The sequence below is a fragment of the Chiloscyllium plagiosum genome, chromosome 17 (genome assembly GCF_004010195.1).
Source record: "Chiloscyllium plagiosum isolate BGI_BamShark_2017 chromosome 17, ASM401019v2, whole genome shotgun sequence".
NCBI lineage: Eukaryota > Metazoa > Chordata > Chondrichthyes > Orectolobiformes > Hemiscylliidae > Chiloscyllium > Chiloscyllium plagiosum.
In genome coordinates, this window is record NC_057726.1 from 54,895,952 (window position 1) to 54,921,822 (window position 25,871).

General features: G+C 41.5%; 1 protein-coding gene across 2 annotated transcripts in view; it reads left to right on the forward strand.

Annotated features, from left to right (window-relative positions):
- Positions 1-5,603: 5,603 nt before the first annotated feature.
- Positions 5,604-25,871, forward strand: part of LOC122558492 (plasmolipin) — a 47,598-nt gene continuing 27,330 nt past the window's right edge. For both annotated transcript variants that reach the window (XR_006314160.1, XM_043707136.1), the window contains exon 1: positions 5,604-5,904. Coding sequence is in view for 1 of the 2 variants with exons in the window: in XM_043707136.1 (XP_043563071.1) it covers positions 5,770-5,904 (135 nt within the window). In the remaining variant the exon portion in view is untranslated. The remainder of the gene's footprint in view (positions 5,905-25,871) is intronic.

A 25,871-nucleotide genomic window follows, 5' to 3' on the forward strand; every position in this document is an offset into this window, starting at 1 on the left:
GTTTTTGAGCAAAGTACAATGTAATTTGTGTGTGTGAATGTAAAGTGTCTAAGTCTGTGAGAGGGTGCATGTGGGAGTGTGTGTGTGTGTGTATCTGTGTGCATGTCCCTGTATAGGAGTGCCCGTGTGTGTGCACGCGCACGCACGTAGGAGTGTCTGTGTGTGTGTATTGTGCAATGGTGGTCATCTGTAATGACGTCTGACATGAACCCAAGGTCCCGGTTGAGGCCCTCCCTACTGAACTTGGCTATCAGCCTCTGCTCGGCCACTTTTCGCAGCTGCCTGTCCCGAAGTCCGCCTTGGAGGATGGTCACCCGAAGATCGAATGTCTTGGACTGCTGAAGATATCTGACATGAACCCAAGGTCCCGGTTGAGGCCCTCCCTACCGAACTTGGCTATCAGCCTCAGCTCGGCCACTTTTCACAGCTGCCTGTCCCGAAGTCCGCCTTGGAGGATGGTCACCCGAAGATCGAATGTCTTGGACTGCTGAAGTGCTCTCCAACTGGGAGGGAACACTCCTGTCCGTTGATTGGTGCGTGATGCCCATTCATCCATTGCCATAGCCATTGCTCAGTTTCACCAATGTACCATGCCTCAGGGCAACCTTGCCTGCAGCATATGAGATAGACAACGTTGGTTGAGTTGTATGAGTACCTGTCACGTGCATGGTGGGAGGTGTCCCCACACATAATGGTGGTATCTATGTCCAACTCTGACACATCGTGAAGTGCCTACTGTGACAGGGTTGTATGGAGCTGTCCTGAAAGCCAGGCAGTTTGTTATGAACAATGATTTGTTTGAGGTTTGGTGGTTGTTTAAAGGCGAGCAGTGGAGGTGTGGAGAAGGTCTTGGCGAGGTGCTCATCCTCATTGATAATGTGTTGCAGGTCACGAAGAACATGGCATAGTTTTTCAGCTCTTGGGAAGTACTGAACAACGAAGGGTACCCTGTCAGTTGCAGCACGTGTCTGTCTCCTGAGGAGGTCATTACGGTTCCTTGCTATGGCACTTTAAACTGGCGGTTGATGAGTTGAGCATCGTACCCCATTCTTATGAGGGCATCCCTGAGTATTTCCAGGTGCTCGTCATGTTCCTCCTCATCTGAACAGATCCAGTGTACGTGTAGGGCTTGTCCATAGGGAATGGCTGTTTTAATATGTTTTGGGTGGAAGCTGGACAAGTGTAGCATTGTGAGGTTGTCTGTGGGTTTGTGGTAGAGTGTGGTGCTGAGGTGACAATCCTTAATGGAGTTGCATGTGTCCAAGAATGAGACGGATAGTAGAGAGTAGTCCATGGTGAGTTTGATGGTGGGATGCAACTTGTTGATATCACTGTGTAGTTTTATCAGTGAATCCTCACTATGGGTCCAGAGGAAGAAAATATCATCAATGTACCTGGTGTATAATGTTGGTTGGAGGTCCTGCATAGAGAAGAAATCTTGTTTGAACCTGTGCATGAAGATGTTGGCATATTGGGGTGCAAATCTGGTCTCCATGGCTGTTCCATGTGTCTGGATGAAGAACTGGTTGTCAAAGGTGAAGACGTTGTGATCAAGGATAAAGCAGATGAGTTGTAGGATGATGTTTGGAGATTAGCAGTTGTTGGTATTGAGTACTGAGTCTGTTGCCGCGATGCCGTCATTGTGGGGGATGCTGGTGTAAAGTGCCAAAACGTCCATTGTGACGAGGAATGTTCCCAGTTTGACTGGTCTGTGGGTCCTGAGTTTCTATAAGAAATCCGTAGTGTCACAACAGAAGCTGGGGATCCCCTGTACAATGGGTTTCAAGATGCCTTCAACATAGCTGGAGAGATTCTCACACAGGGTCCCATTGCCCGATACGATGGGACGTCCTGGTATATTGGCTTTGTGTACCTTTGGACGACAGTAGAGGTCGCCCACACGAGAAGTACGTGGGATGAGGGTGCGTAGGGAACTCTGAAGGACTGGATCCAAAGTCCCGATCAATGTGTTTAGTTCACGGGTGTGTTCTTTGGTCGGATCAGCTGGTAGTTGCCTGTAATGTTCCTGGTTGTTCAGTTGTTGGTACACTTCCTTGCAGTAATCTGTTCTATTCTGAATGACAGTGGCTCCTCCCTTTTCTGCTGGTTTGATGACAATGTTGTGATTGGTTTTGAGAGCATGGATGGCGTTGCGTTGTGAACGGGTGATGTTTTGCTCTACCTTGTGGGTACGGCTGATGAATCTGGCATTTATATATTTCCTAATGGTTTGAGCCCAGGGCAGCAGTCCTCCAGTGGGGTCCAAGTTGACACCTTCTTTGGTCACTCCTCTACGGATCCCTGTGATGACTGTTCCGGTTCGTCAGTGGGCTCGTTGGGATCACTGCTGGCACCTTGAAAGAATTCCCAGAGTCTCAATCGTCTAATGAACTCCTCAGTGTCTGCTGCAAGAACCAAGGGGTCCATTTTGGTGTTGGGGCATTTTTCTCCTGAGCCCATTGGTTAATCGCGCCATTTTGGAGCACTACAATGTTCACCTTGCCAAGAGTGAGTGACTAAGAATAAAATAAGGATAATACCTGAAATCTAGTCAGTATGGCATCCAACATGTAACAGTACCAATGGAGGAAGTGCTGAAGTTGATGGACGTGCTCCCTTAGCTGTGTCAAAGTAGCCAAATTTAAATTGTTTGACTCAAAAGAAAGTTCAATAGTAATGACAACAATAAATACATATGTGGAAATATTCCCCCTCTCATCTTTAATCCCACAGTTAAGAGCTGGTAATTGCTTCTGGTTACAATAGCACAGTGTACAGTCCTATCTGAGTGAGTAAAGAGTCACTTCTTACTTCGTGTTTGCTAAACTTTCACTTCTTGAGATTGAATGATGTCATTTACGGCCATTTGCATCTGATTAAATGTCAGGAAGAATTATACTGTTCACTGAGTACGAAACTTACTGGAAACAAATTTTCATGTCGGTAAGTTGCTGCAAAGTTAAACTGTCCTTTTTTTTCTTATTTTGAAAAACATTTTTCCCAGCTCCTAAATAGAACAGTAGATCATGCAAATTAAAACATTAAGCTATTACAAATCCTGCTCCTTCATCATGAAGTTTCAGTAAACAGTGTAATAAATACAGTGCAGTTAGTACACTGATAGGATTTCAGCAGTAAAATGAAACACCTAGATTTAACCACATTAGAAATATTTCAGCAGCACCTGCCACGAGAAAGAGAGACATTTGCACTTTTATAGTGACTTTTTTTTGTAAACTTTACAAATCTCAAAATGTATTACAATCAATGAGGTACTTTTGAAGTGTAATGTGGGAAACAAGATTAGACCATTTGCCCACAGGAGGTTCTCACAAACAGCAATGCCATTATACCAGAATAACTGAAATGTGACGTTGATTAAAGTTTACATATTGGTGAGTATATTGAGATAACTCTCCTACTCTTCAAACTAGGGCAGACAGATGAGGTCATAGTTTAACGGTTCATCCAACAGTACTGTGCCTATGACACTCCTTCAGTTACCTTACATACTCAGGGCCCTGGAGTGGAATTTGAACCTGCAATCTTATGACATCAGGATGGACAGATGTACTTTATACTCAGAGATGTTATTACACATGTCTGAAGTAGGTGGGACTTGAACCTGAGTCTCCTGGTTCAAAGGTGAGGACACAACCACTGTGTCACACGAGCCTTCTTTGCAGCCAATTAAACACTTTTACCTTGTAGTCATGTGTGCAACATAAGGAAACACTGCAGCCATTAAAGATGTTTATTGAAGGATAAACACTCTCAAGCCCATAAAGAAAACTCCTATTTTCTCAAATGGTGTTATGGGACAATTAACATATGCCTGAGTGGAAAGGTGAATCCATGGGTAAATATTGCATCGTTCCTCAGTGTTGCAGTGAACGGTCATCCTGGATTATGTGTCAAGAGGGACTGAAACTCAAGTTTTTTGAGTTAAAAGCAAGAAAGAAATCCACTGGGCCAGAGCCAATGCCTGAAATTAAATCACTTTTTTTTCTATTGATTTAATGCAGGGGTTCTCAACTTTATTGCTTCGGAGGTCTGCCTTCCACATTATAAACATTCTACAGTACCCTGTCATAAGACAAATATCAAAGTAGTTCAATTGTCTCCCTCCTATCGGAAGGATATTGTGAAACCTGAAAGGGTTGAGAAAAGATTTACAAGGATGTTGCCAGGGTTGGAGGATTTGAGCTACAGGGAAGAGATTGAATAGGCTGGGGCTGTTTTCCCTGGAGCATCGGCTGCTGAGGGGTGACCTTATAGAAGTTTATAAAATCATGAGGGGCATGGATAGGGTAAGTAGACAAGCTCTTTTCCCTGGGGTGGGGGAGTCAAGAGTCAAATGGCACTGACACTTACACAGCTGCAGAAGGGGCAGAGTTCAATGCAACAGCACAATGACTAACATACATAACAAGTCTTAAATATCTCTCAACTGTTTCCGAGGAAGCTGTCTGATGAAATTCAACCCCTTGAGCCTGTTCCATCTTTCAATAAGGTCACCCTCAATCTGATTGTGGCCTCAAATCCACTTTCCTGTGCAATGCTTTCACTTCCTTATTCATCAATAATTAGCTAATTTGCTTTCAAAAAAATATTCAATGAATGCCTCCAACTTACCTGGGGAATAAAACAGCAATTCCACAGACTCACAATGAAGGAAGATAATTCTGTTCATCTCTCTTAAATGAGAAATCCCTTTTTTAGAAACTGTATTCCTTAATTCTACTCTCTGCCAAACATCCTTTAAGCATCCATGCTGTCAAGTACCTTCAGGAATGTATAGGTTCTCATTCTTCTTAATTCCAGTAAATCTATCCAACCCATTTTCACAAAATAACCCCAGCCCCTTCTCTCGGATCCCAGCAGTTTTACACTGTATTGAAAGCCTCCTGAAAACCTGGTCCGATACCTCCTATTGAGAAAAGCAGCTTTGAATTTTCTGCACAGCTTTGGAATATTCCTCAATCGATGCTGCAGCCCCCAGCACAGAATCCAGTGTGACCCTGTCCCCAGTTGGAGTTCACAGACCATCCAACTATTCAAAAGTTCAATTTTGGGCTTGAGTTCTTCACAGAACACAGAAGTTTTATTTCATTCCCCTTTTCCACACAGAGTGGATGTAATTAATTAAATGATATATTTTAGATATAATTGTGCATTCATCTGTATCATACAGTTAAGGAAAGCATTGCAAAACTTTCTTCTGACACCCATCAGCTTTGCCACATGTTATTTTTTCAGTTCTTTGCTTCTCTGGACTTTTCCATACGAGTTCAATGGCTACTGATATCATTGACTACTCAGGAAACAGATGTATTTATTTCTGCATGAGCAGTTTTTCACATCACTAAGTAAGCTGAGACCACTAGTTTTATCAGCGATAATGCTGGATTTCATTATTTTAACAAGGAGCATGGACCTGGGATGTTGGATAGGGACTGGTTTAAGACACAATCTCAAATCAAATATCACCCAAGCTATTTAGACAGAACGTTTCTAGAAAGTAGCAGGAACAAAGCAATGATTGGCCGATATGGAGCAGGAAATAATTCGAGGGGAATTGGATGTATTTTGTTCAGCAGTCAAAGGGTGTCAGATATGGTGATGTTTGGCTGAAGTTAACGCCCTCTACAGAGTGCACCCAGCAGGCAGGTTCCTGGTCGGCTCAGCACTCAGTCTGGTTTCGGTGTGAGAGGATGAAGTTTAGCTGACTTTGTTTGGAAGTGCCCCTTACTTTGTTCCTGTCTCATTATGGCTGATTTTCCAGATAAAATTAACACTCAGACCAGTACAAGCAGCAGTGGGGTGAGTTCCAGATTCGCCCCAGTCACTGTGGACATTCGTTTCCTCAAATCCTCCGTTGGAATATTGATGCTAGTCGAATTAGTAAGTTGATTCATTTCATGGTTCATTCGAAACGCTCGGTTAACGTGTTAAACTAAAACTTTAACTTCAGCTATTAACAAGTTTTGATTCTGTGTTTTGTTGCTGCGGGATAATTTGCATATTGAAAAGCTTCAGTGAGTTTCGTGTAATAATGCAACTTCAGTGTCGGTGCACCTGGGCTGCCTCAGACACTAACTTCAAAACAAGGTATTTTTGTTTTAAACAATAGGAAACATGCTCCTGCTAACTTGAATATTTTAAGGGTTAATTCATGATTAAAATCAGAAAGTGCTGCCAACTCGATTCTCACCTGTTGGGACGATGTGAAAGACTACATTAATAGCTAACTATGCAATTGCAAAAGTAAATCGATATGAACTGCACCGTTTAAGGAAAACGCCTCAATAATTAACACTATTGTTGGAAACTAGCCACCCACGTCCATTTCTGAGCATGGGCAAGTCTTTCCAATACCGAGCTGGAGGAGACACTAAGAAAAGCATTCTGCAGTGCTTCAGTAACATAGGAGAAACCAGCGTTAGTATTGGGGAAGCTGCTCCTGCCTGTCAGGTTGTGCTGACAAAAGGACCTAATCATAGATAGGGTGGCCTGTGACTTGATGGTACTGGGGCTGTTGACTTCCATTGAAGTTTTTAAAACAAAAAGTTGATCGAAGAATGCAAACAAAAACTGGGCAGGAAGCATCTCACTTTCTTCCATATTGCCAGCATACACCAAACCCTGTTACAGCCTTTGAGCCAGTTTTGCTGACAAAGTTGGGATTCGGGCAGATAAATAACATGACGCCTCTAGAGAGAGAACAAACTTAGATATGCCTCCATCTTGCATACAGATAAATGCAGCCAGTTGGGATAATGGAATATAAATTAAGTGAAAACTTTTTTTGTATCTGTTTTTCACAGCAGAAACAAGGAAATTTAAAAAGGAAAGATATATAAAAGAGACCTAAGGGGCAACTTTTTAACACAGGGTGGTATGTGCATGGCATGAGCTGCCAGAGGAAGTGGTGGAAGCTGGTACAATTGCAACATTTAAAAGGCATTTGGATGGGTACATAAATAGGAAGTGTTCGGAGGGATATGGGCTGGGTGCTGGCAGGTGGGACTAGATTGGGTTGGGATAACTGGTCAGCATGGATGGGTTGGACCGAAGGGTCTGTTTCCTTGCTGTACATCTCTGACTCTATAAATAGTCCTAAATCTAAAACTTAGCACAGGGTAGGGGATTGTCATGGGTGGGATTGGGAAATCTCAGATAGGGAGTCAATGGTTCAGCTTGTTCTGACATTTACTGAAAGCACGATTCAGATATGCCTTACTCAACCTTAAACATGTATTCCAAGAAAGAATGTGACAAGTTTACATAAAATGGTTGACTTTCTTCTGTGTTTAATTTGTTTTTATTCTCCCTTTTTTGTTTTCCAATAAACTTAACTTCTGTACCTCTTCATATTATTAAACATAGCATACTCTGGATGCTGCAAATTGAAAACTAAAAGCCAAAGATGCTGGAAAAACTCCAATCTGGTAGGCTCTGTGGAGAGAAGCAGAGTTAATGTTTCAAATCCAATATGACTTCACAGCATTTCCAAAGGAGAGTCATGTCAGACTCCAAACTGTTTCTCTTTCCACAGATGTTGCCAGACCTGCTGAGTTTCTCCAGCAATTTCTGTTTTCTGTTACTACTTGGTAAAGGAAAGCAACAGACAGCACGTAGAGCCAGGGCAGATGAGGCTCGTGCAAAAAGGTGACAAACAGGTAGAAGTGTTTAGAAGGGAAGATGAAGTGGAGCAAGCAGGTAAAATCTTGTCTGAGTATGACAAAGCAAGAGGATTCAATGCTGCAAGAAAGACTAAGACACTGAGGAAGAATTCATCTGTGACTCTGAGTTTTATGGTCAGATGTAAAACATGGTCTTGGAAGTTCATCAGAGGCATGTAAATAGTGTGGGTGTGGCAGTGGGGGAGAAAAAGCCAATTTGTGTGCTACTGACTGTCATGCTTAAGTGAACTACCTGACCTACTGAATGTTCTTATGAGAACAGCAAAATTAAAACAATTCTTAAAGATTTGAAAGTAAAACAAGGGATTATGATTATCAAGAAATGTCTGTTGGCTTAAGAACAAAAAAGTCCAATTTTGAAATATTTGGTGTTTCAAGAAAGTGAAAATGCTGATAATCACACTGAAAATCTACAGAGCGATAGTCATACAGCACGGAAACAGACCCTTCAGTTCAACCAATCCACACCATGCATGTTGCCAATCTAAGCTAGTCCTATTTGCCTGCATTTGGCCCATATCCTTCCAAACATTTCCTATTCTTGTACCTGTCCAAATGCCTTTTAAACATTGTAACTGAATCTGCATCTACCACTTCCTCTGGTAGTTCATTCCATGTACGCACTGCTCCATGTTTTTAAAAAAAAAAATATGCCCCTCGGATTCCTTTTGAATCTTTCCCTTCTCACCTTAAAAATATGCCTGCTAGTTTTGAACTCCCCCCTCCCCCCTGAAAAGACCTTTTCATTTTCATCTTATCTGTGCCCCTCATGATTTAATAAACTCTAAGTTCACCCCCTCAACCTGCACTTCAATGGAAAATGTCCCAGCCTTCTAACTCAAACCCTCCATTTCTGGCAATATCCTGGTAAAGTTTGTCTGAACTGTCTCCAGTTTAATGATATCTTTCCTATAGCAAGGCATTGTTGCTGCAGATGTTGTCTTTGAGTGATTATGAGATATTCAGATGTAAATTTTGAGCCTAAGGATGTCTCAAATCATTAGAAATCCTAATATAAAATTGGTAATCAAATTAAACTAGGAGAAAGTGAGGACTGCAGATGCTGGAGATCAGAGCTGAAAATGTGTTGCTGGAAAAGCACAGCAGGTCAGGCAGCATCCAAGGAACAGGAGAATCGACGTTTCGGGCAGGAGCCCTTCTTCAGGAATCAAATTAAACTAGTCAAACTACGTATGTGAACAAAGAGACTGAAGATATTGTAGCTAAATTTGCCGACAGCACAAAGGTAGAAATGCCAGCTGAGGAGAATACCAAGTCACATTATGCAGGTTAAGTGAACAAATGTTTGGCAAGTGGAATATAATTTGGGAAAACAAGGTTGTCAATTTGGGGACAGGATGTTTAGAAAATGGAGAAAGACTGTAGAATGCTGCACTACAGGGGAATCTAGGTATTCTGGAGCTGGTAGTTAGGAAGGCAAATAGATTGATGGCTTTCGGTGTGAGGAATGAGCTGTAAAAGCAGAGAAATCTTCCTACAACTATTCAGGATGCTGGTGAAACCACACCTGGAGTATTATGTACAAGTTTGGTCTCCTTACCTTAACACAAGGTGGATGTCAAGTGTATAAACTTCCCAAAGAAGTTTGATAAGGTATCAGATCATAGATTTAATAATAAAATTGAGAAAAGGGGTAATGGTAGTGTGTATGAAATTTGGCTAATAGGGAGGAGTTTTCTTTTTGTTCCATACTGGAGGAAAGTATACGCTGTACAACTAGTTTTACTCTTAACTGTCCTCTGAACTGGTCTAGTAGACACTCTGTTCAATGAGCAGTTAGGGATGGGTAGCAAATGCTGCCAATGACAGCCATATCACACATAGTATTTGTTTTGAATATCAGTGGAAAGTAATAGCTTAATGGGTTTTGGTGAAATGGCAGAATAGGGGACTCACCAGGAACACACACACACTCGTCATCCTGCTGAACTGAGAGCTTGTTTCTGTCTGTGCTGTACTTATGACTTCAAAACTTTGCTCATGTGTCAGTGGGTAGTTAATAAGTGATATTTTCCTCAAGTAACAAAATAGATTGGGGCAGCACCGTGGCGCAGTGGTTAGCACTGCTGCCTCACAGCACCAGGGTTCCAGGTTCGATTTCGGCCTTGGGCAACTGTCTGCGTGGAGTTTGCACGTTCTCCCCGTGTCTGCGTGGGTTTCCTCTGGGTGCTCCAGTTTCCTCCCACCGTCACAAAGATGTGCAGGTTAGGTGAATTGGCCATGCTAAATTGCCCGTAGTGTTAGGTGCATTAGTCAGGGATAAATGTAGGGGAATGAGTCTGGGTGGGTTGCTCTTCGGAGGGTCGGTGTGGACTTGTTGGGCCGAAGGGCCTGTTTCCACACTGTAGGGAATCGAATGTAATCTAATAGATCCTCTATACACACACAGGGTTGGAAAATAAGGTTAAAAATTGATGCTGGCTTAGAGGGAGAAAATGGAGCAAATGGAGCAATTGTCCTTGTATATACAGTACTGTTTAACAGTGGCTTTAGTTAGCCTTGTGATGCTGTCACTGTGTTACAAGTATGTTTGTTGCCTTCCAGACCATTGGTCCTGTAAAGCAAATGGGTTTCAAAGTCCATGCTAGAATGGAATGTGACCAGGAGAATGTATGACACACCTTAGTTAACTGATAACGCTGATCCATAACTTATTGACATTTTTATTTTTCATTGGCTGACTCTGACAAAACTAAGTTTCTTTTCTGAACCAGCCTCCTCCGAATATTTTACTCTCTTAGTCATCATGCAGACAGGTCCTGAGTTCTCTTGAGTTTGATGTGGTGCATGTTTACTGATGTATCGATGCGTGTGGTTAAGTGCAGTTCTAGTCATTGTATAACAATAAAATCAGGTCAACTGATTAAAAATGGATTAAAAATTAACACTGTAAAAGAAGTTTAATACCAGATCAGAAAATAAAAGAATCTCCCAGAATTGACTTCTAAGTGAACAATCTGGAAACAGAATGACATTCTTCACTAGGGTTATGTGAAAGCCTTAGGTTAGTTTAGACCATCAAGTTTCTCCAACCTCTCTTGCTGTTCAGACAGATGGTTGTTGGTCTGCACCATGATTCCGTTTAGTTAATATCCCGTTGAATAATATCCCTTACCACTTCTGTTTTAAAACTCTGTTAACCAAGGATCCACAACCACTTTAAGTGGAGTGGGGCGGTGCGGAATTCCAAATTTCTACTTAATGTGAAAAAGATGCAAACCGATTGTACCCCTGAAATGGCCTTACATTTGTTGTGAGAATTTGTAAATTCTCTCTCATAGTATTGGTCACTTTTTACTTTGTATTTACCCTATCACATCACTTGTTAACTCCAATTCTTATTTTAGGCAAGTTGATAGAATTGGGGACAGAAAATGAGTATTTGGCCCATTTGAAATCATGTTAGCTCTTTGAAAGAGTTATTGGGGGATACAAGTTGGCGATCAGAGTAGATCTGCCTTGCTGAGCTCTGCACCCCAGCCCAGCAGTAGTGATATTTTAACCCAACCCCACACCTTAGTTTTTTTCTCTGGAGAAAATTGTGTTAAACTGGTTGTAACCGCTTAAATCCATCTGAAGTGGGGTCTCGATTGTCTGAGTGAGATGGGTGAGGCGTTTGGGTGGCCGGAAACAAGCGGTAATCCATGAGTGCCGGTTATCTGGTGATTCACCTCCTCCTGGTTATCTGGCGACTTGTGTCATAATGCCATTTAACTGATCACAGAATGCTGGGTTGTCTGGTGCTGTTTTTGCAGGGCCTTGAGATCTTGGTTGGATGATTGATGTTTGGATAATTGAGGTTCTACTATAAATTCTTTTTGAGCGAAAAGGTTATCAAATTAGGCCCATGTTCCTTTTCTTATCCCTGCAAACTCTACCCCCCCCCACTCCAGTATTTATTGAATCCTTTTTTTTGTTGTTGAATGTATTTCCATCAACCTTTTTAGGTAGAACATTCCAAATCGTCAAGTGTACTGGATTAAAAATGAAATGCCTTTAGTGTTCTGGTTCTTTTGCTAATTGACATCAATCTGTATCCTCTACTTATTGACCCTTACACCACTGCATACAGCTTGTTTACTCTCTACAAACAGTTGATTTTTAGTGCCTCTATCAAGTCTCCACTTAATTGTCGGTGTCAAGGAGAATCTCCCCTTCTGTAGGCTTGTCATTCAACTGACGTGCCAAATCTCTGGTACCATTCTTGTGCATGATCCCTGCACCCTTTCCAAGGCTTTGACTTTCTTTTGTATGTGCAAACCTTGTCATACCCCTAGTTAAGGTGCTTACAGTTTGGTGTAACATCCTTGCTTCAGTAACCTATATTTTCAATTCGAAAGTTAGGGCTTGTTTATTCTGAAAGCTTAAAAACGGCCATTTCAATCTGCCCAGATCCTTGGTTCCTGCAGACCTTTTTAAAATTACACTTTTTTTTTTGTTTATATATTGAAGCTCTTCATTTTCCTTACAAAAAAAAAACACTACACGTCTGTGTTAAACTGGATCTGCCATGTGTCTGGTCATTGCACCATTCTATATTTTCCAAGTCTTTTATTATTTTTATCACTATTTACCTCACTTCCTAGTTTTATTTCACCTGTATACATTTAAATAACACTCTGTTTGGTCAAGTACAACTGATTGATATTTCAAAAAGAACAGTGACTCTTTTAAAAAAAAACTTCCCTATTTAATAACTTCCAAATTCTGATATCATGCTCCTACATCAGTTTTTTTGCACCTTCACTTATACACATATGCCTTTTTTTTATAATCCAGAGAGCAGAATGATTCACAAAATGCCCAAATGTGGCCTCACCGAGGATCTGTACAGGTTTTAGCATAATGTCTCTTTTTCCTCTAGAAATAACTCTGGGTTATTTGCATTTTCTGCCCTTGCTAATCTGTTGTGCTGCTTTTAGAGATGTATTAGTAAAGGCCCACCCTTCTGCCATCTTGCCACTCCCAATCCCAGTGTTCCTGCCATTTAGACATGTACTTTCCTAAGAGTGTGTTGTGTCCTTATTCTTGCTATTAATTCCTTATCTTTTAAATTCAGTCATTCTACAAATTTATGAATGCTTTCCTGGAGTTGTTTGAGTCATCCTTCCCTATCTTAACCACACCTCCACTTTGTCAGTCACTAAGCTGGGAATTGTATTTTCAGTTCCTGAGTTTCAGTTGCATTTGTAAATGGTGAGGAAAAATCATCTCACAACCAGTCTTTGTGGAACATCACTTTCCACTGATTCTCAATCCAGATAACTACTTTGGACATCTCTTGTCTATTTTTATAACTAGCTAGCGATCAATTATCCTGCATGTCCCCTCACTCCACTTATCCTTATATTAGTCATGAATCTGCTGTATAGTATCTGAGCAGATGTCTTTGGACACTTGAATATATTGCATCTACTGTATTTCCTTTTGAGTGGTATAACTTCAAAGCTTTCAATAAACCAAGTAAAATATGGTCTTCCTTTTCACAATCCATAATGTCCATTTTATATTTTCAATTTCTAGATTTTGTTTTCCCTATTACAGTTTTGAAGGAGTCTATTATTCTCCATATCACTGATATCGTGTTCATTGGTCTGTATTCCCAGCACTATCTTTCCTACTCCTCTATATGTATGTGTGAAAATTGATCCTTCTTGATGATTAAAATTTTAAAAAGACATCTGCAACCTGTTGGACAGGCTGAAGCTTGCAACAAGCTCTGTTTGCGCATCTCTTCCAAGAGATATTAGATGGGTGGGCTCAGGGGAAATGGCATCAATGTATGTGACATAATGAGTTTTATTCTAAATTGTGGCTGAGCAAGTGCTCTAACTCCAATGCCCTGAGCCAGCTTCATTGTAAAGGAGTATTGAATGACATTCTCTTTTTGTCACACAATAATTCACTGCTTAATGTATCGCTGGAACATCAGAAACTCTTAAGGTCAGAGGTAATGGGGACACTTGATCTTCACTGTAATTTGTCATCATAGAACACAAAGTAAGCACAGGAAGAGACCCTTCAGCCCACCATGTCTGTGCCAAGCTAAACTAACACTATCTGCTTACACATGGTCCATATTCCTCTGTTCCCTCCCTGTTCATGTCTCGTTGATGTTGCTATCGTGTTCGCTTCTACCATCTCCCCTGGCAGCGTGTTCCAGGTACCTACCACAATCTGTGTATTCGGACTAAGCATTTGTAAGTTCCTCAGACTTGTTCGATCTCCCTTATTGACATAAAGGAATCACATTAGTTCCCCTGTGATTTTAAACATTGGCACAAAAGCAAATGACTTATGAAAGTATGAACCGATTCAGTTCAACATCACCAACACATCTTTGTTTAATCCACACTTCATTTTTGCAGGCACTTACAAATGAAGGAGTGTGCATTCTGCAAAGGGTCCCATGTTGTGTGGAGGAAATTGGAGAGCATTGTTACTGACATGATTGTACACCTGCAGGTGTACAATGAGGTAGCAACCCGAGGACACATTCCAACAGAGCAAAGTAGCTGTCTGCAATTGTTGGGGCCGCCATAGTCCTGACATATACTAATGTACTTCTTGACACCATTTTATCAAGTCTTTAGATGCTAATGTTAAATCATTGATACGAACAACTGCTTAACATCTATTTGAAACCATCCTGAGGTACTTCACAGGGCAGTTTTCAAATAAAATTTGACACCAAGCCTTGTTGAGAAATTGGAATGGTAATCTAAACCTCAACTTTTGAGGTAGGCTTAGAGGAGGATGGCTCAGTGGTTAGCACTGCTGCCTCACAGTGCCAAGGACCTGGGTTTGATTCCACCCTTTGGGTGACTGTCTGTCTGTGTGGAGTTTGCACATGCTCCCTGTGGGTTTCCTCCCACAGTCCAAAGATGTGCAGCTGAGGTGGATTGGCCATGCTAAATTACCCATAGTGTCCAGGGATGTGCAGGCTCAGTGGGTTAGCCATGGGAAATGTAAGGTTACAGGGATAGGGTGGTGGGTCTGGGTGGGATGTTCTTCAGAGGGTTGGTGTGGACTTGATGGGCCAAATGGTCTGCTCCCTGTGTAGGGATTCCAAGAAATAAGGAACAGTTTAGGAAATTCGATCAGCTGAAGGCATGGTGTCAATATTAGAGCAATGCACATCAGAAATGTGAAAGAGTCAGGAGTTGGAGGATAGACCAGGGAAAGAGGTAAACAATCACAAAAATAAACTTGCTGTTAAACTTACTGTCTGCGATGCATCCATTATCATAATACATGGAATATCTGCTATTCAAATCAAGACCATAGGCCTACAATTCCCACTTAGGTAGATAATCGAGCTCAACATGTCTGCTTTTAACGGAAGGCAGTTTAGAAGACCACAACATAAATTAATGAGTATTGCAGCTCAAGTGCTTTCATTGACTCTTGGGATGCGGGAATTACTACCTTTTATTGCCGTTCCCAGTTATTCTAGGAAGTACCCATTTTCTATTTCATTGGCATTGAGGATCGCGTGAGTATAGGACTAAGATCATCAGGCAAATCAAGAGCATGGTAACTAGTTCCTCTCCCCACCGCAATCCTATGATAGTAGTAATGGTGCAGCAATACAAATATACTCCTGTTTGTTTTTCTGGTGTTAATTGACAATGTACAATTTAGTTCAATTTTGCAACCTGCCATGAGGGGAATTTTCCTCCTCTGGATTGTTAGCTTATACTGGTTTTTTTTCTATTGCTCAACTCGTATATAGATTATCTATATAGAAACTACATGTAAAGAAGGTGGGCTGTTTTTGTCTCGACTCGTGCAGTGACAAAATTAATTGTATGAAATACTTAATATGTCAGTGAGCTAATAAATCCAGACATCATTTAGAATCTCAGGCCAAGAGCACTCTCCACTTCATTATTAACTAACAAAAGTGTTAAAGTGTAAAATTTGCATCATAAACTGTTGTTCACATTTTGTGCTCCAAGTGGGAGAGAATGGTTGATGTTCAAATCCATATTTTTGACTGGTAGCTATGAGAAAGTTCACAAACTCCTAACAGTGGGTCTGATACAGGTCTTTGGCATATTTGTGTGAGGGGGAACGCAACTGGAATTTAAATTTACTCCAAGAATGTGTGGGTCTCTAGTGTATTATATTCTGGCCCTTCAGTTACTTGGTCTTCTGCCCACCTTGTACTGTACGAGGGGGCAAACAGCTCATCACCAGACCTTGATTAATGACTGTGTTTAAACCCTCCCACAGGAGAAATGCAGTTATAAACAGCAGGGATTGGAACAGTGGGAAACTGGCCATCCAGTTTTGGGACTGGAGGTTGTCTCTGCTTTGAGGATGGAGGTCATTAGTCATGGTTGCATTGTGCAGGTGCGACAGCCTTTGAATTTGGGCTTTGAATATTTTTTCAGTAAAATATCTTTCAGATGTGATACATTTTGAAAGTCATGCATTTCACTTGGGCTTCAGCTTCTGAAACAATTGAGAACTGAAGGAAAATAAACTTGCACACACTACCATACAAATATTACCTTTTAACCATTCAAAAGCCTGTAAATAGTACAATATTTTTGTCATTAGTTAATGTTGCTGTTTGCATGTAAAGTACCAGAATTATACCACATTAAATGCTGGCGTACGAATATTGTGCATTGGATCCTTTTTTATATACTGTAGTGAGAGACATAAAATAGTAAAGTTTACTCGAGAAAGAGAAATGAAATGAACAATCTCCTGATACAGGAGTGGTAGTCTTTACACTTGCATTAGACTGGTTTGCAAGAGACCGATAAGGACCCCATTTTTTGGGTGGTGGGGAGGGAAGAAAACATAACTGTCAAAAACTTTGTTTCTTTTGGATGAGATGTCAAGGTGCCCTATATCTCTTCTGTTGAGTGGAAAAGATGCCATGACAATTTAGAGAATGTCCTGTCTGACATCACCAGTCAGATCGACTGGATCTTCATCTGACTGTTATAGATCTTTAGCAACTTGCTGCATACAAATTAGTTGCTGCTTTTTGTCCTACAAAATGCATGACCAATTCCAAAACAGCTCATTGGTGGTGCATTTTGGGATAGCTCCCTGAGTTGAAAATTTTCTACACTGATTGTGTTTTTTTTTAAACCAGTTTGGGTACTGTTAACCTTCACTCTCTTGGAATATACATTCGGGTTCTGAAGGTAAAATGGGGATTATTTAGTTCTGGAATGATTATTACTGATATGTCGCAATTAACTGGAGCTATTTCCCAATAAGTTTAAAAGACTGGGTGTGGTTATTTGCACATAACTGATTTATTGAAGGTAAATAAAAATACCAGAGTTGTATCTCATCAAATATTTGTTCAACAAATCCTGTTGCACGTATGTTGTGCATTTGGATCCTTCTTTCCATAGTGAGAGATATAAATAAGATGGAAGTGATCAAAGCATGCTGCAAATCCATACGTGGTATACATCAACGTCACGTACTTGATCAAAGATTTGAAATGGGAATCACAATAGCAAAGGGGGAGAAAAAATAACCTGGTCGCAGTTGACAAACAAGTACCTGATGCTCTCCAGTAATGAGTGAACATGTCTGTGTCAATTTTTAAAGATCACTTTTTTTCAATGAAGTGAATCACTAATTTATCTTCCCAAGGACAATCCCATAACAGAACAAGGAAACAGTCACAGCTCCATCACTTGAAATCTCAAGGACTTATCTTTTACATTATTTCCATCTGAGTTTTCATCATCGGAATTCCCATTTCAGCAAGTCCAGCCTGGTTTAACTAGTCAGATTTCAAATGGATGGAAAGAGCAAAACCAATAAGACTTAACTAGGGACTTGTCATCTCAAAGCTGGAATGCTGTGAACAGTTTTGAATCCACAAGGCTATATTTAAAAAAAAAAAATACATAGGCCATTTGGTCCCTTTGAGCTACCTCTGCCATTCAATAGAATCATGGCTGATCCAACATCCTGTCTTTCCCCGACCCTTGATCCTGTGACTGACTCTGCCTTAAATATACACAAGGACTCTGCACCCACAGTGCTCTCTGCCAAGGAATTCTAAAAACCCCTATAACTCTCAGAAGAAATTCCTCCTCCACTCCGTCTCCAAATAAAGGGACACCAATTTTAGACTCTGTCCTCTGGCCTAGACTCTCCCATGAGGGGAACCACCCTCTTAACATTTACCCTGTCCAGCCCCTCAAACATCCTACATGTTTCAATGAGATCACCTCATTCTTCTAAATTCCAGTGTATAGAGTCTCAATCAGTTTAGTTTCTGTTCCTTAGAAAATTACTCCATACCAGGAATCATCCTCGTGAACTTTCTCAGAACTGCCTCCAATGAAACAACACCTTTCCTTAAAGGGACCAAAACTGCTCTCAGTACTCCAGGTGTGGTCTCACCAGTGCTTTGTAAGTTGCAGTAAGACTTCCCCACTCTTATACTCCAACCCCCTTGAAATAAGGGCCAACATTCCATTAACTTCCCTCATTATCTGCAAGTGTGCTAGCTTTGCGTTTCATGCACAAATACCCTCAAGACCCAAAAACATCAAAATTCTGGAGTCACAGTGGGTCAGACAGTATCCATGGAGCAAGTTAACGTTTCAGTCAAGATGACTGTTTATCAGTGCTGAAGTGAAGTGAAGTGTGGAGGGGACAGCATTTATACTATAGTTTAGGAGGGGTAGTGGCAGGTGTAGGGTGCTGATGGAGTAAAGATGTTGATAGTTCAGATGAAGTGATCAGAATGTGAGAATGGCAGAATAAAGGTAGTCTCCAGCCAGACTTGAAAGGACAATAAGTGAAATGGGGGGAGGGGAAAACATAATAAGCTAACAGAAAGGGAGGAGATGGGAGTGGTTTCACAATTTGAAAGTGTTGAACTCCATATGAAGTCCAGAAGGTTGTAAAGTGCCTATTGTGAAGATGATGTTCCTCCAGTTTGTGCCGTGATGCAGCATGCCAAGGGGACAGACGTGTGATCATGCGAGCAGGATGCTGTGTTAAAATGACCAGCTGCAGGAAGGTCTGGGTCCTGCTTGTGCGCAGACAGGAGGTGTTCCTCAAAGCAGTCACTCAGCCTGCATTTGGTTTCTCCAGTGTAGACTAGGTCATATTGGGTGCAGAGAATACAATACACAGAATTAGAGGAGGTGCAGGTGAAATGTTGCTTTACCTGGAAAGACTGTTTGGGCCCTTGGATGGTGAGCAGAGAGGAGGTGAAGGAGCAGGTGTTACATCTTTGGCAATTACATGGGAATGTGGCAGTGGGAAGGGGAGCTTGATGTTGGTGGTTGTGGAGTGGACTAGCGTATCCCAGAGGGAACAATCCCTGTGAAATGCAGATGAGGGAGTGAGGGGAAAAATGTTTGGCGTTCTGCTGGAGTTGTCTGCAATAGTGAATGATCCTTTTGGAAGTGGAGGCTGGTGGGATGACAAGTGGGTCCAAGGGGAACCCAATCACGATGCTGAGTGATGGGAAGGAGCAAGAGCAGAAACACGGGTGAAAGGTCGAATGCGGTTGACTGCCCTGTCAACAACAGTGGGTGGGACTTCTTGCAGTTTTCCTGCATTTAAAATAATACCGTTCTTTTGTGTTCTCTTCCAAAATAAACAACTTCACATTTCCCCACATTATACTGCATTTGACAACTTTTCCCCACTCACTTAACCTATCAATATTTTTCTGTAAACTTTGTATCCATCTCACAACCTGCTTTTCCATTTATTTTAGTCATCTGCAAATTTGGCTGCAGTATGTTCACTTCCTCTCTCCAAGTCATTAATATAGACTGTAAACGGTTGTGAACCAGCCCTGAGCCCTGTGAAACTGGGTTCACCCTGTGAGCTAACAAAAGCCCTGTGTTCCAGGTCACAAACCTGGAAAAAATCCCATATCCCCATTGGCTGTTCCCTGCTCATGAGACAATTCTCAATCCATGCCAATACACTACCTTCAATGCTGTGGGCTCTTATCAGATGATTCCTTTGTGAGGTACTTTGTTGAACACCTTCTGGAAGTCCAAATGCAACATATCTGCTGGTGGTCTCTATCCACTCTGGTGTTTCCCCTGGTGAATTAGTCCGACATGACTTCTCTTTCTTGAAGTCATGCTGATTCTGCTGGGTTATCGTTTTCCAAATATTCTGCTATAATGTCCCTTAATTAATTCCAATCCTTTTCCAAAAATAGATGTTGGGCATTCAATCTATAGTTATCTGCTTGTTGTCCCCTTTCTTTTTGAACAGGGGTGTCACATGAGTATTTTTCCAATCCTCTGGTACTTTCCCAGAATTCATAGATTCTTTTTTGAAAGTTTACATCCAATGCATTCACTGTCTCGAGCTACTCTCTTAGGATCCTAGAATGCAGACCATCAGGGCCCCGGGACTTTACCTGCCTTTAGCTCCATTAGTTTGTCTGATACTTCTCTAGTGATGGTAGTTAATTCCTTCCCTGTATTCGTCAGTATGAACGAGATGTCCGAAGTATCTCCCACAGTGAAGGCTGATGCAAAATATCTATCGGTTTAAATCCTGTTATTTCCTTGCTTCCCCATAACCATCTTCCCAGGTTCCCTTTTCTAATGGACCTATGTTTCGTTCGTTCATTCACTCACTCACTCGCTCACTTATTTATTTCCTACCTACTGTGTGGAAGAGCATTCCAACCTGGTCCCATAACCCCGTATTTCCCTTGGCTAATCCACTGAACCTGGACTCGATGGGCATTTGACTATAATTATAGTTGTGTACAGTTTTCTCAAGGCAAAACAGTGACAATGTTTTGAATACTTCCCAGTGGTTCCACGCAGAGTGTAAATGGGAAAAATCTGGTGGTAAGATGCCAACTACTAGTTATTCTGCAGCTGCCACAGCATGAGACTATGGATAAACTCTTCCTTGCTGCTGTTGCACACATAGAATGCAAAAGATCATGGTGATACTGAATTTGAATTGATTCCACTACATGGAAGCTTTTTTTAAAAAAAAAAAATCGCATCATAATATAACAACAGTGACTGACAGTGCAACACTGATTTCTTGAAGTTTTCTAACAGAACTCTAGTAGAGAGCGGCTGCAGTCACCAGGACAAGTTCAGGGCATTCAACTACAGACTGCAGCAAAAAAAGTATCAATAGCAAACTGGATGCTCACGAGAATTTACAAGAAAAATCTAAAATCTTACCAGTGAAAGCATGCAGTGGATTTGGCAGAATCCAGGGAGTGAGCAGAGCCGTTAATACTTCTCCATAGGTCTTTCACCAGAATATAAAGAGGGATTACCTTCCTTTTTTAAATATTTGCAGCTGTGAAATGATACCAGATTGTTCGGTGCGGTGCAGCAGGCACCCATCTCTTTAATATTAGATTAGGCAAGGAGAATCATTGAATCCCTCGTGGAAGCAGGCCATTTGGCCCATTCAGTCCATGCTGACCCTCCACAGAACATCCTCTTCCCTTATCGCTGTAACCCTGCATTTTCCCCGGCTGATTTACCTAACCTGCACATCTTTGGATTGTGTGTGAGGAAATCGGGGCACCCGGATGAAACCCACACAGACACTGGGAGAATGTGCAAACTCCACACACTCAGTCGCCGCCTTGTTATATGCTTTTTTCCTTTAAACTTAATATTCTCCCTAATTTCTTTTGTTAGCCATGGGTGGTTTAGCCCTCTCTGAGAATCCTCCACTTCTCCCCCCAAACCCCCCCCCCCCCCAACCTTTTGCTGAGTGTCACACATTCCTTCCTTAAATGTCTGCTCCTGCTAATCTAACCACCCAGTTCACTTTAGCTAACTCTGTCCTCGCATCATTGTAATTCTCCTCATTTAGGTTAAGCACAGTTGCTTCCAACCAGAGTTTCTCTATCTGAAACCTGAATATTAAATTCATCACGTTATGGTCACCACTTCCTGGGGATGTTTTTTTACTTGCCCGTCACTTATTAAACCTGTCTCATTACTTGATTCAAGATAGCCTGTTCCCCAGTTGGACCCATGACTTATTGCCCTAAGGAACTTGCTGAATTTGTTGTAACTACCCTTTCCAATTTGATTAACCCAATCAAGATTGAAGTCACCCATAATAACTGCTCTATTCTTGCATGCTTGTACTCTGATATATAGGGTTTTATATAGCGTGATTACTGTTTGGAGATCTGTGTACTACTCCCAATGTTGCATTTCTCTTGCCCAAATGAACTCAACATCACCTGAGCCTGGACCATCTCTTTCGAGTGTCTTTGTTTCATTTCTTGTTAACAGTGCTACCCTACCACCTTTTCCATCTCTCCGGTCTCTGAAAGGTCCGATATCCCGGAATGTTTTGATCTCCTTCTAACCATTATGGCAACAGAAGTTTGGCAGAAGAATCATTTTACTGGCTTTTCTAACTTTGCTTTTTGCAGCTCAGATTCATAATTGATAAAATACATTGTCTTACTGTTACTTTCTCCGCATTGCCGATCAACGGATAATGTAGCTACAGCTGCCCAGCACTGCTTCAGCTGTGTGGTTTTTAACAAATAGGTATTTTTATTAAAAATTTTAACATTTTTACAAGTTTACAAATAAAAAAAACCCCAAGTATAAACATTAATATACAATTAAATCTTAAATAATAACCAAAATCTATCAAACAGAAAAAAGAGATACCAAGAGAAAAAACAAATCTCAACTAACTACTAATCTAACCTACAACTAACCAGAGTGTATAATTAAGTCTCTTACATTATTCAGTGAAAAAAACCGACGGGATAACACAGAAATTGAGTAGTGAGATACATGCTCGGAATGTGTTAACATCAAATCATAACAAAACCCATATTCGTGTGGGATTCCTCTCCCAAGGGGCCCCGGACCAGCCAGGTTCGTAATCTCCATTAAATAAAAGCCCTTGTTAGGATAGCCGAAATACCTGTATTTGTGTAATTAAAGAAGGGCTGCCATATTTTATGAAATAATTCGGTCTTTCGGTGCACCATATTTGTAAGGAAGTCAAGGGGAATACATTCCATAATTAATCTGTGCCAATTTGAAAGTCCAGGGGGGCCCTCAGCCACCCAGTTAACCAAAATATTTTTCCTTGCACAGAAAGAGAGAATAGAAAATAATCTCCTCCTGTGCATATCCAGGGAGGGTAAGTTCGAAAAGCCCAAAAGGAGAGATACTGGATCCACTCTAATTTCTGTCAGAGCACTTGCTACTTTAATCTGATATCTATGGATCTTATGACAGGTCCATAGGCAATGTACAAGAGTGCCCACCTCTATTTTACATTTGGGACACATTGGAGATGCTCCTGCCTTAAATTTTGCCAATTGGTCCAGTGCTATATGGGCCCTATGAAGTATCTTTAACTTAATGGCCTTGAGTTCTGTTGCAGATGAAGATTTTTCTGGCATTTTCCCAAATGTCATTCCACATGTCTATAGAGATTTCCAGTCCCAAATCCTGGTCCCATATTTTAAGCAGTTTGTCCATATCTCCCGATACTTCATCCTGTAATAAATGATAAATAGTGCTGACCGAAGATACCCCCATTGGCCATAACACTCTACGTTCTCTGTCTGATTTATAAAGACTACCTAATAGTAGTCTTCTTCTGTATGTAATCTTGAATTTGGAAGTATCGAAAGAGATCACCATTAGGTAATCCAAATTTCTGATGCAGCTGCTCAAAAGACATCAGGACCCCTTCTTTAAATAGGTCCCCTAGACATGAGATACCCCTGGATCTCCAGAGTTTGAAAGTGGCATCTGTAAGCCCCGGTTGAAACACCCATGCTCCCACTATCGGAATATAGGGGGATATTTTCTGTGAGTTGCCCTCATTTTGCCACATTATATTCCAAGCTTTAATTGTGTTTAGTATTATAGGGTTTTTACATTGATCCGTGATGATTTTACTCTTGTCTGAAAACAAAAGGTTAATAAGTGGGCATTTTACTTGAGGCCTCGATGTCCAGCCAGATTGGGTCTTGTCTGACCCGCAATCAATTGGCTATGTAGCTTAATAGGGAACTTAACTGATATTTCCTAAAATCTGGGAAGTCCAATCCTCCCCTTGCCTGTGGAAACTGTAGCTTCTTCAGCTTAATGAGGGGCTGTCTATGATTCCCGATAAAGGAACCCAGCTAGCCATATAATTTACGTAGTGCCAGCCTCGGCAGCATCACCGGAAGCATTCTCATAGGGTATAGGAGACAGGGCAGGACATTCATTTTAATTAGTGCTATTCTACCCAGCCAGGAAATTGGAAGGTCTCCCCATCACTGGAGGTCCTGCCTTATCCTTTCCAGTAAATGCACAAAGTTAGCCTTGTATAACTGACCAAATACTGGGGTAATAAAAATGCCTAAATATAAGAAACCCTCCAGGGACCACCGAAAGGGAAAGTGGGATCCGTCCACTAAATGGGGTATCATAGCAAGGCCCCCCCATTGGCATAGACTCTGATTTTTGAAAAATTAATTTTATAGCCTGAGAATGTGCTAAATGTATCAATAACTTGGATTAAATGAGGTACGGACATCAAAGGATTACTGAGGAATAGAAGAACATCATCTGCATACAGGGTAATTTTATGTTTACCTGTACCAATCCTCGGGGCCGTTATATTAGGATCAGCCCATATAGCTGGTATTGAGACTGCCTCGAATGTAATGAGGGATACATGGGATTCCAAGAGATCAATTGTGTTAGAGGATCCTCTAGTCTGAGGCACAGACAGATGTTTCTGTGGCCAGCAGTGAAACATCAGAATGGTGTGTTGCTTCCCTGGTGCCAGGATCAAGGATGTCTCAGAGAGGGTGCAGAATGTTCTTAAGTGACAGAGGGGCCAGCAGGAGGTCATTGTCCACATTGGAACCAATGACATAGGAAGGGAAAAGGTTGAAATTCTGAAGGGAGATTACCGAGAGTTAGGCAGGAATTTAAAAAGGAGGTCCTTGAGAGTAGTAATATCTGGATCACTCTCGGTGCTACGAGCTAGTGAGCGCAGGAATAGGAGGAGAGAGTAGATGACTGCATGGCTGAGGAGCTGGTGTATGGGAGAAGGATTCCCATTTTTGGATCATTGGAAGCGCTTTTAGGGTAAAAGTGACCTGTACAAGTGTGGTGTAAAATTATGTCCCAATACATGTGTGAATCATAATGCAACACATGTATTGGGCCAAGCAGTGGAATGTGGTGAAAGGGTTAAAATTGTGTCCCAATACATGTGTGAATCTAACCGAAAATGGAAGGTGTCGCTTAGTCCCGTGTGAATCTTATTATACACCTTCCCGTGTGAATCTTCTTATCTGTATGTAACCAGAATGGAATGTGTTTTTTAGCCTTGCTCTGCTGTTCACATGAATGTTTATATCTGGAAAAGAGTATATCAGCTGGAAAAGTCTCCAGTTCGGTAGAGTCTGCTCCGGGGTTGCGTTTAACCGCCGAGCGTGGGTTGTTGGCAACCGCTCTACGAGAACTGACGGCTCCCAGTTCCGGTAACACGTAGAGTGAGTATAAACCAGACCCGTTGTAAGTACGAGACCTGGTTGTGGCGACGCTGCGGGGAATAAAACACTTATATTCTAGCAGACTCGCCTCTTGGCTGTTTGTTCTGTGTCAGACTACTTTCCTGCGAGCCTGGTCCTTGACCTTGAGAATTTTTTAAAACAACAAGAAGGACGGATTGCACCTGAATTGGAAGGGGACTAATATACTGGCAGGGAGATTTGCTAGAGCTACTCGGGAGGATTTAAACTAGTAAGTTGGGGGAGGGTTCCCAGGGAGGTAGTGAGGAATGAAATCAATCTGAGACTGCAATAGTTGAGAACAGAAGTGACTCAAACATTCAGGGCAGGCAGGGACAAAGCAGAGAACAAGGTAGGACTGATAAATTAAACTGCATTTATTTCAATGGAAGGGGCCTAACCGGGAAGGCAGATGAACCCAGGGCATGGTTGGGAACATGGGACTGGGATATCATGGTAATTACGGAAACATGGCTCAGGGATGGACAGGACTGGTAGCTTAATGTTCCAGGATACAAATGCTACAGAAGGATAGAAAGGGAGGCAAGAGAGAAGGTGGAGTGGTATTTTTGATAAGGGATAGCATTACAGCTGTACTGAGGGAGGATATTCCTGGAAATACA